The following is a 16,026-nucleotide window of genomic DNA, read 5'->3' as shown; positions in this document are numbered from 1 at the left end:
TGTCTACAAGGTTGGAGGTGATCCGGCGACTACCGGCTCTTATATGAGCCGCCCAAGGAGATCCCACACGGATACGTGTGCACGTTTGTGCCGGACTCGCAACAACCGGACGCGAGCGATCCAGGCTCCAACAGGAGGGATTGCCGGAGCAGGAGCCATTGTTCCGGCAGGAGGAACGACTCGCAGCAGCGGGGGGTTTGGGAGCGAAGCCGAGAAACAGGCATGGCTAGCCAAGTATGCCACCGCACCAGCCCGGAAAGCTCGAGCTGCCACTACCTCCACCGCAGATCGGATCAGCGCGATCCGAGAGATCGGCTCGGCATCTTGCCAAAGAAGAAGGTAATCGGCTATTCCAAGCCGTACCCCAATGAGTTTGACCTGATCCCACTACCACCTAAGTACCGGCTTCCGGACTTCAACAAATTCAGTGGGTCAGAAGGATCTAGCTCCATCGAGCACGTGAGCCGATACTTGGCCCAGCTGGGCATGGTTTCGGCATCGGATCAGCTACGGGTGAGGTTCTTTTCGCAATCCCTCACCGGTCCAGCTTTTGGATGGTACACCTCGTTGCAGCCAAATTCAGTGCGATCATGGAAGCAGCTGGAGGAACAGTTTCACACCCAATATGATTCGGAGCTACCGAAGCTGGTATTGCCGAACTAGCACAGGTTCGGCAGAGGCGAGGAGAGACGAGTGTCCGAGTACATTCAGCGTTTCAGAACTGTCAAGAACCGATGCTATTCGGTTCATTTAACTGAGAAAGAAGCAGTGGAGTTGGCCGTGGCAGGCCTTGCAGCGTCATTCAAAGATCTGACGTTCCAAGTGGAGTACAACTCGTTGACGCACCTGTTCAATAGACTGACCTTATATGAACAGCGCCATCCAGAACTGTACCAGGACAAGTTCAAGCGCGCGATAACCCTGGTCAATGCCGATGAGGATGAAGATTCTGCGGAAGATCGGGAAGTCGCAGTAGCCGAGTGGACTCGGACGCCGCATCTCGTGTCCCGCAAATGGGTGAACCCGCCGGGGCCTCCAAGAGGGTTGGACTTTGATGTGAGCAAAACCGAACGGATCTTCGATCCGCTACCGAAAGAGAAACAGCTTGAAGCTCCCCGAAGGCCACAAGATCCCTACGACACAAGAGATGAACAAAAGGCCATACCGCAAATGGCATCATACGTTCACGCACGCCACCAACGACCGCAAAGTATTACGCGCACAAATTCGGATGGCGATAGAATCGGGCCGATTAACTTTCGGACAGTTTGCCATGAAGGTAGACATGCGTCCGTTTCCGGACGTCAACATGGTGGACCTAAGCCACTCCATAAGGGAGCCTGGGTTCTCTTTTGATGTCAATATGGCAGGGTTTGTGATCCGCCATGGCAAAGATAAAGCAGAGAGCAGCCACTCTCGTGGCAAAGATAAAGAGGAGGCCGTTCCACGCGACCGGCCCCAAGATGATGATAGACGGTACCTAACCGAGGAGGAGGTGAGAAGCATACGGTATCAGCGCCCACTCTCCGTGCATCTCCTCAACAAATATGAGAAGCAGTACGACCGACGTCGGCGCTACGACAAAGACGATGAAAGATATCGTCGGTCTGATGCAGAAAACAGGAGGTATCGTCAGCACGACAGGAACAATGACGGGTACGAACGTCGCGCTAGAGGGAGGCCAAGGGAGCGAGACGACGTGGATAAGCATTGGGACTGTCCCTTCTTCAAACATTGCTGGGACTCAGGAATGAGCCGGTTGCCAACAATCGAGAATTGCCCAGAATGCAAACAGCAAAGGAGAAGGACAAACGAAGTTTCAGTGTTCGAGCGTCTAGGACCTCTCCCACCTCATAACAAACGAGCTGAGTCATCTCAAGAAGAAGACTTCGAGGAGTCAGATGGAGAAGAAGATAGGTATCACCGACCAAGGTGGTGCCCTGATGGACTCAGCCACTCTCAGAAGCGTAGAATGCAGCGGCTGCGAAACCTGGAAGAAGCCGAGGCACAGTACATGTACACGTTGAGAAGAGCACGGCCCGATCTGGCCGTGAAAATTCAGCAAACATTGGAGACGAAGGCGCGCCCGCCAAAGAAAGTATGGCGCCCAAAACAGGCGAAAGCCGATGCAGAGGCATCGGCTGATGCCGATGCAGAGGCATCGGCTAATACAAACATGGTATCCGTGACCCGGACGGAGTAGCAGGTCCAAGACATTGGACGTACGTGGCAAGGCCGATCCCTGAGATCGGCCCTCAAAAAATGAAAAGCAAAGGATCTTATCTCCAGCATGCCACATAGCTACAGTGGAAATCCGAGAAGTTGCAAACCATCGTCAAACATTGCAATGGAAAGGGAGGCCGATTCTGGCAATCGGCCGAAACTATCCTCAACATACCTTTGTCTGTGTTCAGCATTGATCCAACAGATGCCTGAAGAGCCGATACCATCAATTACTTGACAGAATCGGCTCGGGGGGCACATAGATGGATGAGACAAAGGATATGAAGAGGATACGAGGCTGAGAATGCATGTCGAATGCCTAGCAGAACAGCTCAAGTATGGGGGGCCGATGCAATCGGCCAATAAAAAAATGAAAATACAGAAATTTTTGGGCACAGCCGATGCGTAGACATCGACTTAAGAATTCAAAGCCGGTGCACAGCCATCGACTCAAGGGAGCAGAAGCCTAATGGAGCGGTCATCAAGTTACGTGGCGAGGCTTTACTGGAGGAACCCCTCATTGGGATTGCTTGGTGACTCAGGCCCTCTCTTCAAGGACTTCCAACTCCTTCTGCAAGACTTCAAGCTCGGCAGCACCAGCAGAAGCATCAGTTCGGGCGTCCAAGACGGCCCTTTTTCTCATTTAAGCTGTTGGTATTTGCCGGCAAGTTTGAGGATCGCAGCCCTGGCCAACAGCAAGAACAGTATGAACGTGCAGATCAGGCCAGGATCATGAGAACAACCGACGATCGTCCAGTTGGACTAAACTGCGTTCTCACCAGAGATTGCGTCATTGGACTGAAGCGGCTCGGGGGGCAGCTCACCTTGGAGGTTCTCTGCTTTTGAAAGCCGATTTGATTAGAATCGGCTGATGCTTCACTACAGTTGGGAAGCCGATAGTGGCCCAATGCGGCTGGTACACTTTCATTCTCGCCTTGACTGAGGCTCGGGGGGCAGCTAGCCCTGAAGATTCTTCGCTCTGAAAAGCCGATGGTGTTGAAATCGGCTGTCTCTGCATCATAACCATGTTGAAGGGTGGAGGGCTCTTGCAGAGGAAAATTACCAGGTTGACAGGAGGAGTTTGAAGAAGGAGCCATCATCGTTGATCAGGCTCTAGACCAGTTCGTTGCTGCAAGGAAACAGAGCATCACAAGGGAAGTTGTGAGCAAATGGTACCTGTTATACAGGTGTATCAGCTTTGACGTCAAGGTATTTCAGCCATGGTCTTAGAAGCTTTCCTGGAGGCGTTAATTCAGGAGTTTTGCTATCAGGACGAACATCACGATCGGATGATTTTAAAGTCTAAAGATCTAGGGGTCTCAAGGCTGCGCGTTGGACCCGTTCGATTGGAAGTTTGGGTCCGAATTTCATGGATTGCAAGTTAACATCTGAGAAGGCGATTGGATCGGTCTGTCTTGCAATTTGTTATAAAAGCTGATGCATTACCATCGGCTCATCGAGTGTCAACAAAGGGGAGAATCGGCTAGTCTAATATGGAAGAGATCGACAAAGTCAAATTGGAGAAATTTCTTCATTGATAACTAGATTTCTTACATAGAAGGAGCCGATTGCTCTCAAAAGGAAATTGCTAGGGGATACATTGCCCCGTCTACTACTCCTAGCTCTACCCTATCTAGGGGCCGCTGCTGCCCTCGTCATCATCGCCGCTGTCCGGCGCTACTCCCGGCCGGCTCGTCGTCGCCGCTCGTAGCGGCCGCCGGCGGGACCTTCGTCGTCCTCGTCTTCTTCGTCAGCGTCGTCGTCATCGCTGTCGAAGTCGCCGAGATTCCCGGGCCAGGGGCAGTGGCGCTTGGCCGGCGGCTCGTCGGAGGAGCTATCGTCCTCCTCCTCCTCCACCTCCTCGGAGGAGGTTACTCCCTCCCAGGGAAGGTCGTCGTCGTCGCTCTCCGCTGCCCCATTGACGAGGCTGCGGAGGACGCTCTCCCCATCGGTCAGGGATTGGTCGTCCTCTGACCAGATGGAGAAGTCGTGGCTCGGTTCGTCCCCGGCCTCGATGGCGCGGCGGATGTTGGCCGCATGGGCTTCTTCCGGGTTCCACTCCGGCGTCGGCTCGCGGAAGGGGGAGGACTGCGTGGAAAGACCCGATGAGGAGGAAGAAGAAGACATGTTGGCTGAGGAGGGCTTTTGGAAGTGCTAGTGAGCAGGGGGATGAAGAGGGGAACTACAGGAGGTGGCCAAATAAAAGGGGGGATATAGTGGTTTAATGCCTAAGCAGTTCCCAAGGACGTGGTGCCAGAACCGTCAAATCGTGCAGGGAAGTTGAGAAGGCAAGACGTCATCATGAAGAAAACTGCGACGGTTCTGCCACGACATGACCCTTCGAATGAGACGAGATGGTTTTGCAATTATCATTATCAAAACCAGGGGGCATGTGTTACCACCCGATTTTGGCCAAATCAGGAGATGGGCTGTAAGTGAAGATGGGCTTGAAGGACGTACACGTGGAGCATCTTCGAAGCGGCCTTGCGCTGAGAGTTTGGGCTAAGTTGCCCATGTATCTGTAATATAGTAGATCGTATCGTGTTTAGAATTAACAGATAGAGTCTGGCCCGTGCACGGTTAGGTGCACGCCTCAATTAGAAAGTCCCTTGGACTATAAATATGTATCTAGGGTTATCGGAAAAGAAGGACAATCATCGTTCAACAAACACAAATCAGGCGCATCGCCACCCCTTTCTTCGAGGGTTTCTCCCGGGTAAGCACCATGCTGCCTAGATCGCATCTCGCGATCTAGGCAGTATACGTTTATTCGTCTACCTTGTACTGCTCGTGCTGAAGCGTTGTTGATGGCGAGCAGTACTACTTATCTTTAGGTGTTTAGGGGCTTGCATTGATGCTTTCTCGTGCATATATGCGTGGCAATGCCGTCCCTCGACACCTAGCTGCCCTTACACCTATCCAGGTGTAAGGGCGACATCTTGCTTGTTCGTTACTTAGTAGATCCGATCCGTTATAGTTGCTCCTTGCCCCGCAAGGATTAGTTTAATATCCGCATAGTTAGGCCTTATGCTCGGGGTCGGACGATCCGGTAGTGCGTTAGGTGTTGTTCACCGTCCTCGCAAGGGATGTTCCGGGAATCAACGTTATGTTGGTTTTTAGGCCTCTCGTAGGGGTAGTTTGCATCATCTTCCGTAGCTGCTAGGCCCGATCACACGTAGGACGTTCCGGTTATGCGGTGAAAACCCTAAACTGTCGTAGATCGGTTTAGCTTTGTTTTGATCAAGCAGGATCCCCATGTCATTGTAAATCCAACGTGAACCATGGGGCGATCGGCTCCTTGAGCCGATCCACAGGGAAACCTGAGAGACGATAGGGCTCGTATTTAATGTTTACGTGTCTACCATGCAGGAACAATCGAAGCACTCTAACACCTTCCTGATCGGGTCTAGGTCAGGTGGCACGCCCTAGCAACCGCCAGGACGTGGCTGGAAGATTTGCGGGATGACGCGAGGTGCCAGGGTCCACTAAGCGGCCTTGGGAGCCTCCCGGCTCTTCGTGTTGCTTAGCCATTGCCCGTCGGTGGGTTTTGGAGGGTAACAATGTTGTAATCTTTTAGAAAACTCCTAGCTTAGCTTAGTTTTTCTTGTCCTTGTTCGTCCTTGTTAATCTAATCTCTGTTTGTTATGTTGTAACCTCGGTGTCTTGTTGGCTATGCAATGCATTTTCATTCCATTTGTAATTACGTCATGTGGACTAGTAACAACTCTTTGTAATATTCTTTTAAACTCTGTAGTAGTCTTTTGATTCAAAATTTATTTGAGATGTACATTTCAACTATGTATATGAATTCTTGTTTGAATCAATAATATTCCATGGGTTTCTTAAATGTTGAGTTAAAGTTGAAATTACAAATTGTAACATAGTTGGTCTTTTGTAAGTTGTGCTTGTGCATCTCAGTCCTTTTAATTATTAATTATTTACCAGGTGTTCCAAAGGTAGCAAAATAAGCAAAGATCATGCCCACTTCCATAACTCCTTGCTAGTTACTTTAATCATTTAAAGTTTTTGTTTTTCCTACTTACAGGTGCATGAGATGCATTGCACACATGTATATTCCTCGTTCTCGTCAACAAACCATGTCTTTTCAGGACGAGGTGTGTTTTCCATAATATAAATTGCATGTAAAATACGAAGTATACTCTTTGTTTTATTGTAGTAGAAAATTCTGATGTTGCTACTTTACATCACCCCTGTAACCACAAATTTCCCTGCAGACAAGACATTGGAGTATACATGTTTACATATGGCCGGTGAGGCGGTGATCATTCATAAAAGTAGCAAAAACGAGAATAAGATGCAGCAGAGTTCACCTAAGCAGTGTGCAAATTGTAGCATGGTGGAATAGTCCATTTGTGCGAGGATGACATCAGCTACAGATAAATGTTGTGGTCTACTTAGTCTAGTGCATGGTGGGAAACCTTTTTTGGGTAAAAATGTTGAGAAACGTTGACTCATCCTTATCCTACCAAGTGCATGAAAGGTAAGAAATACCTGGATGATATGTACTCTGAGCATATCTTGTCCTAAAAGAATTTTAGTTGATGGCGATAGCAAAGGAAAGAAATGCGACGGTAAAAAGAGAGAAAGGAAATGATGACCAACTATATGCTAAACATACCCATATACGATTACTAAGTTTTCGAAAGAACGTCGAAGATCAAGATTACATTTCCTACCTTTTCTGCATTTACACCAACAATTTCATTTATAACATTCTAATCTATAGAGAACTGGATAGATCAGGTTTTATCCACCAATTAATCATTACCTTTTCCTACACTCCTTAGTCTGAAACCAGTCACAAAACAGAATTGGTGCAGAAAATCTACAAGCATATATATGCCTCATATGCGATTATTTCATCACAGATTCATCCAGCCAACACCTAGAACCAAAATCCCCTTCTTGTTCTGAGTCTCCTAATCTACCACCGCACCCCAATTCCACAACTTCGCCAAATCTTGTCTTTGCGATGGAGAATGTTGCCGTGCTGATTGTTGGTGCCGGTCCAGCAGGCCTCGCGACGGCAGCATGCCTTACCCAATTCTCCATTCCCTATATCATTGTCGAGCGCGAGGACTGCAGCGCGTCACTTTGGCGCAACCGCGCATACGACCGCTTGAAGCTGCATCTTGCAAAGGAGTTCTGTGAGTTACCACACATGTCATACCCAGTAGATGCACCAACATACATACCAAAAGCATTGTTTGTCAAGTATTTGGATGACTATATTATGTGTTTCAATATTCAACCCAAGTATCTCACTAGCGTGGAGTCATCCACATATGACAATAACAATAAGTGTTGGTCCATCGTGGCCCGTGACATGGTGGAGAGCACAACAATGAATTTCAGTGCAAAGTTCCTTGTTGTGGCCAGTGGTGAGAATAGTGCCGAGAATATTCCGGTGATCCCTGGACTTGACAGTTTCCGGGTGAGGCCATCCATTCGTCAAGATACAAGTCGAGAACGAGCTTCTCCGGTAAGAGTGTGTTGGTCATTGGATCTGGCAACTCAGGGATGGAAATTGCTTATGACCTCGCGACCCATCGTGCCAATACTTCGATTGTTATACGAAGCCCGGTATGTGCACTTTTTAATTTATTTGGTAATAAGATACAATTTCTTAGTATTATTAGAACTAGAATGTTATTTTTTTTTGAGAAGAGAATGTTATTTTCTTGTATCATGCAAGTTGCAAAGATGTGTGACATTTTTTTGGGTGCAGATTCATGTAATGACGAAGGAACTCATCCGGTTGGGGATGACACTAGCCCACCATCTTCCACTGAATCTAGTGGATAACCTCCTTGTTATGGCCGCAAAATTCATATTTGGAGACCTATCAAGGAATGGCATCACAATGCCAAAAATGGGTCCAATGATGCTCAAGTCAAAAACCGGACGATCCTCTCGTGATTGATGTTGGCACTCGTTGGGTTAATAAAAAAGGAATCATCCAAGTAAGTATATCCTTGGACCTAATATAGAGCTTATATATACCATATATATTTACTATGCCAGTTTATTAACATTTTATTTACCTCTTATAGGTTGAAGGAAGCATTAGTAAAATCATGGGAAATATAGTTAAATTTCAAAGTGGTGATGAAATCTCATTTGACGCAATTGTGTTTGCAACTGGATACAAGAGCACAACAAACGTGTGGCTCAAGGTACAAACATTGATTTTTTTATGCCTAAGTCAAATTCGTTTTTAAGAAACAATTCTTAGAACTTCTAACCAAGTTATTTGACATTTATGTGTGTAGAATGGTGAGAGCATGTTAAATGACAATGGACTGCCTACCAAAGATTATCCGAATCATTGGAAAGGTGAAAATCAGCTTTACTGTGCTGGATTGGCGAGGAGAGGATTGGCCGGTATTGCTGCGGATGCCAATAATATCGCCAATGACATTAAATCTATGATATCATCTATGTCCGGCTAAATTGGCATTTGTATGTAATTTAATGTGTCAAGTATGTGATATCTTTGAGACATTTTCATGCCATGGCTCGTATGTACAAGGGAGTAAACTCTGCTCTTGTATATTAGCAACGAGGGCCATGTAGTTCTATTCTCGTTGTCTAAAAGGGGCTTTGTAATTTTTGCTGAACTTACGATTTTCTACCGTACTATGTTTACCTTGAATTCATATAAGCAAAATTCCTGGGATGATGAGCAGTGTATTTTCCATAGAAAAAACTCTTGTGGCATGGTTACCCCCAACAATGAACCACAGGGTAATCATCAACAATATTATTCGCTAGGATCCATTTGAGGTACTGTAATTCCATTCATCAGTCCTAGGATGACAGTATGAGATGATGATTATATACTATATGGATGCAGAACAGCCGTTGATTGTCAAAATTCCGGATTACTGAATTCAACGAAAGAAAGTAATATTATCCTAGAATAAATAAATGTTCTAAAAAAACAGTACTTGAAGATGAATACAACATGAGTCAATATGCCAATATGCCATGGTCGTCGGTGCAAATTCTAGGAGAAGTGAAGTTTGAGGTCACAAAAATTGCCATATGTGCCAGGTGTTGGAAGAAATTCAGTTTTGTCGGCAGTTAAGTTAGAAAACAGAAGCATGCTTCAGTGCACCTCCTCCGCTCAAACTCAAACACATCAAGAGCTGAGATCACTTCATACCCTTTCATAAGTTTCATTACGAAGGCAGGGGTACAGAGCGATCTCAGCCTTTGATGTGTTTGAGTTTGGGGGAGAGGGGGCACACTGAAGCAAAAGTATAGAAAATAAACCATGGCGATCTTCTTCTCGACCTGGTCGTTTTACCGTTTCCAACTAGATTAGATTGTCGCCATGAACTTGTCGTGAAATGGCAAGAGTCAACAACATTGTGGCGACATAGTAGGGTACCGAGTGAGGGCAATGGGATGGCGCTGACCGTCTGAATTGTAGGTAGTTTTGTCCTTGTCTTCTTCGTGTGAGTACTTTATCACTTTGTCTCCACCACTGTTTATAAGGTTCAGAGAGATTGACAACTAAAATGGTATCAGAGCCAAGCATCAACACTCTTGTGATCATGACTGAGACTCCACCACCTTCGTCGAAGTCACACTCGCTCTCGCAGATTCCGCAACACACATGTGACGAGAGTCGCGGGTGAAGCAGTGTTTGCGCCGTCCATCCATGTTTAATTGCCCCGTTGTTGTTGCCTCTAGTTGGCTAGTGTTGCCTTCGGTTTCCTATAAATTTGTTGCCTTCAGTTGGGTCACTAATAGCTGGTTTATAATTGTTGTTGCCAATTGTCATATTTTCTGATCAAACGCGTATCATTTAGATTAGTTTGGTCACACTAGTTCCTGTCCTCGCATGGGTTAAGCTCCTAAACAAAACAATGCATTTCCCCCAAGACACATACGTTAACCCATACTCTCATGTGCCTTGTCTTTGATGTTTTTTATTTCAGGTTTGAAGATGACTTTTTTGAACCACTTTACTGTATGGGGTGTAATTTCAAGAACAAGATTGGGAGAAGACCAAGATTAGTTTTAGGATTTTCTAGTATTTTTTTATATATTTGGTCACTTGTCATAGTAAAGCTTGGCTATAATCATGTACACTTGTAATTACATTATTTTTTGACTAATCTGATCTCAGTTTCCTATGTTGTAATCTTTTAGAAAACTCTTAGCTTAGCTTAGTTTTTCTTGTCCTTGTTCGTCCTTGTTAATCTAATATTTGTTTGTTATGTTATAACCTCGGTGTCTCGTTGGCTATGCAATGCCTTTTCATTCCATTTGTAATTACGTCATGTGGACTAGTAACAACTCTTTGTAATATTCTTTTAAACTCTGTAGTAGTCTTTTGATTCAAAATTTATTTGAGATGTACATTTCAACTATGTATATGAATTCTTGTTTGAATCAATAATATTCCATGGGTTTCTTAAATGTTGAGTTAAAGTTGAAATTACAAATTGTAACATAGTTGGTCTTTTGTAAGTTGTGCTTGTGCATCTCAGTCCTTTTAATTATTAATTATTTACCAGGTGTTCCAAAGGTAGCAAAATAAGCAAAGATCATGCCCACTTCCATAACTCCTTGCTAGTCACTTTAATCATTTAAAGACTTTGTTTTTCCTACTTACCGGTGCATGAGATGCATTGCACACATGTATATTCCTCGTTCTCGTCAACAAACCATGTCTTTTCAGGGCGAGGTGTGTTTTCCATAATATAAATTGCATGTAAAATACGAAGTATACTCTTTGTTTTATTGTAGTAGAAAATTCTGATGTTGCTACTTTACATCACCCCTGTAACCACAAATTTCCATGCGGATAAGACATTGGAGTATACATGTTTACATATGGCCGGTGAGGCGGTGATCATTCATAAAAGTAGCAAAAACGAGAATAAGATGTAGCAGAGTTCACCTAAGCAGTGTGCAAATTGTAGCATGGTGGAATAGTCCATTTGCGCGAGGATGACATCAGCTACAGATAAATGTTATGGTCTACTTAGTCTAGTGCATGGTGGGAAACCTTTTTGGGTAAAAATGTTGAGAAACGTTGACTCATCCTTATCCTACCAAGTGCATGAAAGGTAAGAAACACCTGGATGATATGTACTGTGAGCATATCTTGTCCTAAAAGAATTTTAATTGATGGCGATAGCAAAGGAAAGAAATGCGACGGTAAAAAGAGAGAAAGGAAACGATGACCAACTATATGCTAAACATATCCATATACGATTACTAAGTTTCCGAAAGAATGTCGAAGATCAAGATTACCTTTCCTACCTTTTCTGCATTTACACCAACAATTTCATTTATAACATTCTAATCTATAGAGAACTGGATAGATCAGGTTTTATCCACCAATTAATCATTACCTTTTCCTACAGTCCTTAGTCTAAAACCATTCACAAAACAGAATTGGTGCAGAAAATCTACAAGCATATATATGCCTCATATGCGATTATTTCATCACAGATTCATCCAGCCAACACCTAGAACCAAAATCCCCTTCTTGTTCTGAGTCTCCTAATCTACCACCGCACCCCAATTCCACAACTTCGCCAAATCTTGTCTTTGCGATGGAGAATGTTGCCGTGCTGATTGTTGGTGCCGGTCCAGCAGGCCTCGCGACGGCAGCATGCCTTACCCAATTCTCCATTCCCTATGTCATTGTCGAGCGCGAGGACTGCAGCGCGTCACTTTGGCGCAACCGCGCATACGACCGCTTGAAGCTGCATCTTGCAAAGGAGTTTTGTGAGTTACCACACATGTCATACCCAGTAGATGCACCAACATACATACCAAAAGCATTGTTTGTCAAGTATTTGGATGACTATATTATGCGTTTCAATATTCAACCCAAGTATCTCACTAGCGTGGAGTCATCCACATATGACAATGACAATAAGTGTTGGTCCATCGTGGCCCGTGACATGGTGGAGAGCACAACAATGAATTTCAGTGCAAAGTTCCTTGTTGTGGCCAGTGGTGAGAATAGTGCCGAGAATATTCCGGTGATCCCTGGACTTGACGGTTTTCCGGGTGAGGCCATCCATTCGTCAAGATACAAGTCAGGAAAGAGCTTCTCCGGTAAGAGTGTGTTGGTCATTGGATCTGGCAACTCAGGGATGGAAATTGCTTATGACCTCGCGACCCATCGTGCCAATACTTCGATTGTTATACGAAGCCCGGTATGTGCACTTTTTAATTTATTTGGTAATAAGATACAATTTCTTAGTATTATTAGAACTAGAATGTTATTTTCTTGTATCATGCAAGTTGCAAAGATGTGTGACGTTTTTTTGGGTGCGAGATTCATGTAATGACGAAGGAACTCATCCGGTTGGGGATGACACTAGCCCACCATCTTCCACTGAATCTAGTGGATAACCTCCTTGTTATGGCCGCAAAATTCATATTTGGAGACCTATCAAGGAATGGCATCACAATGCCAAAAATGGGTCCAATGATGCTCAAGTCAAAAACCGGCCGATCCTCTGTGATTGATGTTGGCACTTGTTGGGTTAATAAAAAAGGAATCATCCAAGTAAGTATATCCTTGGACCTAATATAGAGCTTATATATACCATATATATTTACTATGCCAGTTTATTAACATTTTATTTACCTCTTATAGGTTGAAGGAAGCATTAGTAAAATCATGGGAAATATAGTTAAATTTCAAAGTGGTGATGAAATCTCATTTGACGCAATTGTGTTTGCAACTGGATACAAGAGCACAACAAACGTGTGGCTCAAGGTACAAACATTGATTTTTTATGCCTAAGTCAAATTCATTTTTAAGAAAAATTCTTAGAACTTCTAACCAAGTTATTTGACATTTATGTGTGTAGAATGGTGAGAGCATGTTAAATGACAATGGACTGCCTACCAAAGATTATCCGAATCATTGGAAAGGTGAAAATCAGCTTTACTGTGCTGGATTGGCGAGGAGAGGATTGGCCGGTATTGCCGCGGATGCCAATAATATCGCCAATGACATTAAATCTGTGATATCATCTATGTCCGGCTAAATTGGCATTTATATGTAATTTAATGGGTCAAGTATGTGATATCTTTGAGACATTTTCATGCCATGGCTCGTATGTACAAGGGAGTAAACTCTGCTCTTGTATATTAGCAACGAGGGCCATGTAGTTCTATTCTCGTTGTCTAAAAGGGGCTTTGTAATTTTTTCTGAACTTATGGTTTTCTACCGTACTCTGTTTACCTTGAATTCATATAAGCAAAATTCCTGGGATGATGAGCAGTGTATTTTCTGTAGAAAAAACTCTTGTGGCATGTTTACCCCCAACAATGAACCACAGGGTAATCATCAACTACATTATTCGCTAGGATCCATTTGAGGTACTGTAATGCCATTCATCAGTCCTAGGATGACACTACGAGATGATGATTATATACTATATGAATGCAGAACAGCCGTTGATTGTCAAAATTCTGGATGACTGAATTCAATGTTAGAAGCTTCGAAAGAAAGTAATATTATCCTAGAATAAATAAATGTTCTAAAAAAGCAGTACTTGAAGATGAATACAACATGAGTCAATATGCCAATATGCCATGGTCACCGGTGCAAATTCTAGGAGAAGTGAAGTTTGAGGTCACAAAAATTGCCATATGTGCCAGGTGTTGGAAGAAATTCAGTTTTGTCGGCAGTTAAGTTAGAAAACAGAAGCATGCTTCAGTGCACCTCCTCCGCTCAAACTCAAACACATCAAGAGCTGAGATCACTTCATACCCTTTCATAAGTTTCATTACGAAGGCAGGGGTACAGAGCGATCTCAGCCTTTGATGTGTTTGAGTTTGGGGGAGAGGGGGCACACTGAAGCAAAAGTGTAGAAAATAAACCAGGGTGATCTTCTTCTCGACCTGGTCGTTTTACCGTTTCCAACTAGATTAGATTGTCGCCATGAACTTGTCGTAAAATGGCAAGAGTCAACAACATTGTGGCGACATAGTATGGTACCGAGTGAGGGCAATGGGATGGCGCTGACCGTCTGAATTGTAGGTAGTTTTGTCCTTGTCTTCTTCGTGTGAGTACTTTATCACTTTGTCTCCACCACTGTTTATCAGGTTCAGAGAGATTGACAACTGCAAATGGTATCAGAGCCAAGCATCAACACTCTTGTGATCATGACTTAGACTCCACCACCTTCGTCGAAGTCACACTCGCTCTCGCAGATTCCGCAACACACATGTGACGAGAGTCGCGGGTGAAGCAGTGTTTGCGCCGCCCATCCATGTTTAATTGTCCTGTTGTTGTTGCCTCTAGTTGGCTAGTGTTGCCTTCGGTTTCCTATAAATTTGTTGCCTTGAGTTGGGTCACTAATAGCTGGTTTATAATTGTTGTTGCCAATTTTCATATTTTCTGATCAAAAGCGTATCATTTAGATTAGTTTGGTCACACTAGTTCCTGTCCCCGCATGGGTTAAGCTCCTAAACAAAACAATGCATTTCCCCCAAGACACATACGTTAACCCATACTCTCCTCTGCCTTGTCTTTGATGTTTTTTATTTCAGGTTTGAAGATGACTATTTTGAACCACTTTACTGTATGGGGTGTAATTTGAAGAACAAGATTGGGAGAAGACCAAGATTAGTTTTAGGATTTTCTAGTATTTTTTTTGATATTTGGTCACTTGTCATAGTAAAGCTTGGCTATAATTATGTACACTTGTAATTACATCATTTTTTGACTAATCTGATCTTAGTTTCCTATGTTGTAATCTTTTAGAAAACTCTTAGCTTAGCTTAGTTTTTCTTGTCCTTGTTCGTCCTTGTTAATCTAATATTTGTTTGTTATGTTGTAACCTCGGTGTCTCGTTGGCTATGCAATGCCTTTTCATTCCATTTGTAATTACGTCATGTGGACTAGTAACAACTCTTTGTAATATTCTTTTAAACTCTGTAGTAGTCTTTTGATTCAAAATTTATTTGAGATGTACATTTCAACTATGTATATGAATTCTTGTTTGAATCAATAATATTCCATGGGTTTCTTAAATGTTGAGTTAAAGTTGAAATTACAAATTGTAACATATTTGGTCTTTTGTAAGTTGTGCTTATGCATCTCAGTACTTTTAATTATTAATTATTTACCATGTGTTCCAAAGGTAGCAAAATAAGAAAAGATCATGCCCACTTCCATAACTCCTTGCTAGTTACTTTAATCATTTAAAGACTTCGTTTTTCCTACTTACGGGTGCATGAGATGCATTGCACACATGTATATTCCTCGTTCTCGTCAACAAACCATGTCTTTTCAGGGCGAGGTGTGTTTTCCATAATATAAATTGCATGTAAAATACGAAGTATACTCTTTGTTTTATTGTAGTATAAAATTCTGATGTTGCTACTTTACATCACCCCTGTAACCACAAATTTCCATGCGGACAAGACATTGGAGTATACATGTTTACATATGGCCGGTGAGGCGGTGATCATTCATAAAAGTAGCAAAAACGAGAATAAGATGCAGCAGAGTTCACCTAAGCAGTGTGCAAATTGTAGCATGGTGGAATAGTCCATTTGCGCGAGGATGACATCAGCTACATATAAATGTTGTGGTCTACTTAGTCTAGTGCACGGTGGGAAACCTTTTTTGGGTAAAAATGTTGAGAAACGTTGACTCCTCCTTATCCTACCAAGTGCACGAAAGGTAAGAAACACCTGGATGATATGTACTATGAGCATATCTTGTCCTAAAAGAATTTTAATTGATGGCGATAGCAAAGGAAAGAAATGCGACGGTAAAAAGAG

The 16,026-nt window shown here is 43.7% G+C and overlaps 1 protein-coding gene and 1 pseudogene across 1 annotated transcript; both read left to right on the top strand.

Annotated features, from left to right (window-relative positions):
* Positions 1 to 7,216: 7,216 nt before the first annotated feature.
* LOC124698158 lies at positions 7,217 to 8,696 on the top strand (annotated as a pseudogene).
* A 3,085-nt stretch (positions 8,697 to 11,781) lies between these two features.
* Positions 11,782 to 13,277, top strand: LOC124698156 (probable indole-3-pyruvate monooxygenase YUCCA10). Its single transcript, XM_047230672.1, has 4 exons — positions 11,782 to 12,434; positions 12,557 to 12,790; positions 12,881 to 13,003; positions 13,098 to 13,277. The coding sequence occupies exons 1-4, from the start codon at positions 11,823 to 11,825 to the stop codon at positions 13,275 to 13,277; spliced, it is 1,149 nt and encodes a 382-aa protein (XP_047086628.1). The 5' UTR covers positions 11,782 to 11,822.
* The last annotated feature ends 2,749 nt before the right edge of the window (positions 13,278 to 16,026 follow it).

The sequence above is a fragment of the Lolium rigidum genome, chromosome 3 (assembly GCF_022539505.1).
Source record: "Lolium rigidum isolate FL_2022 chromosome 3, APGP_CSIRO_Lrig_0.1, whole genome shotgun sequence".
NCBI classification, from domain to species: Eukaryota; Viridiplantae; Streptophyta; class Magnoliopsida; order Poales; family Poaceae; genus Lolium; species Lolium rigidum.
This window is presented reverse-complemented; position numbering and strand designations above follow the sequence as displayed.

Bases quoted from the DNA above. Each gene is read 5' to 3' on its own strand.
- LOC124698156 (XM_047230672.1), top strand. From the start codon at position 11,823: ATGGAGAATGTTGCCGTGCTGATTGTTGGTGCCGGTCCAGCAGGCCTC. The intron at 12,791-12,880 runs GTAAGTATATCC...TACCTCTTATAG, and splicing joins ATAAAAAAGGAATCATCCAA to GTTGAAGGAAGCATTAGTAA. The intron at 13,004-13,097 runs GTACAAACATTG...TTATGTGTGTAG, and splicing joins CAACAAACGTGTGGCTCAAG to AATGGTGAGAGCATGTTAAA.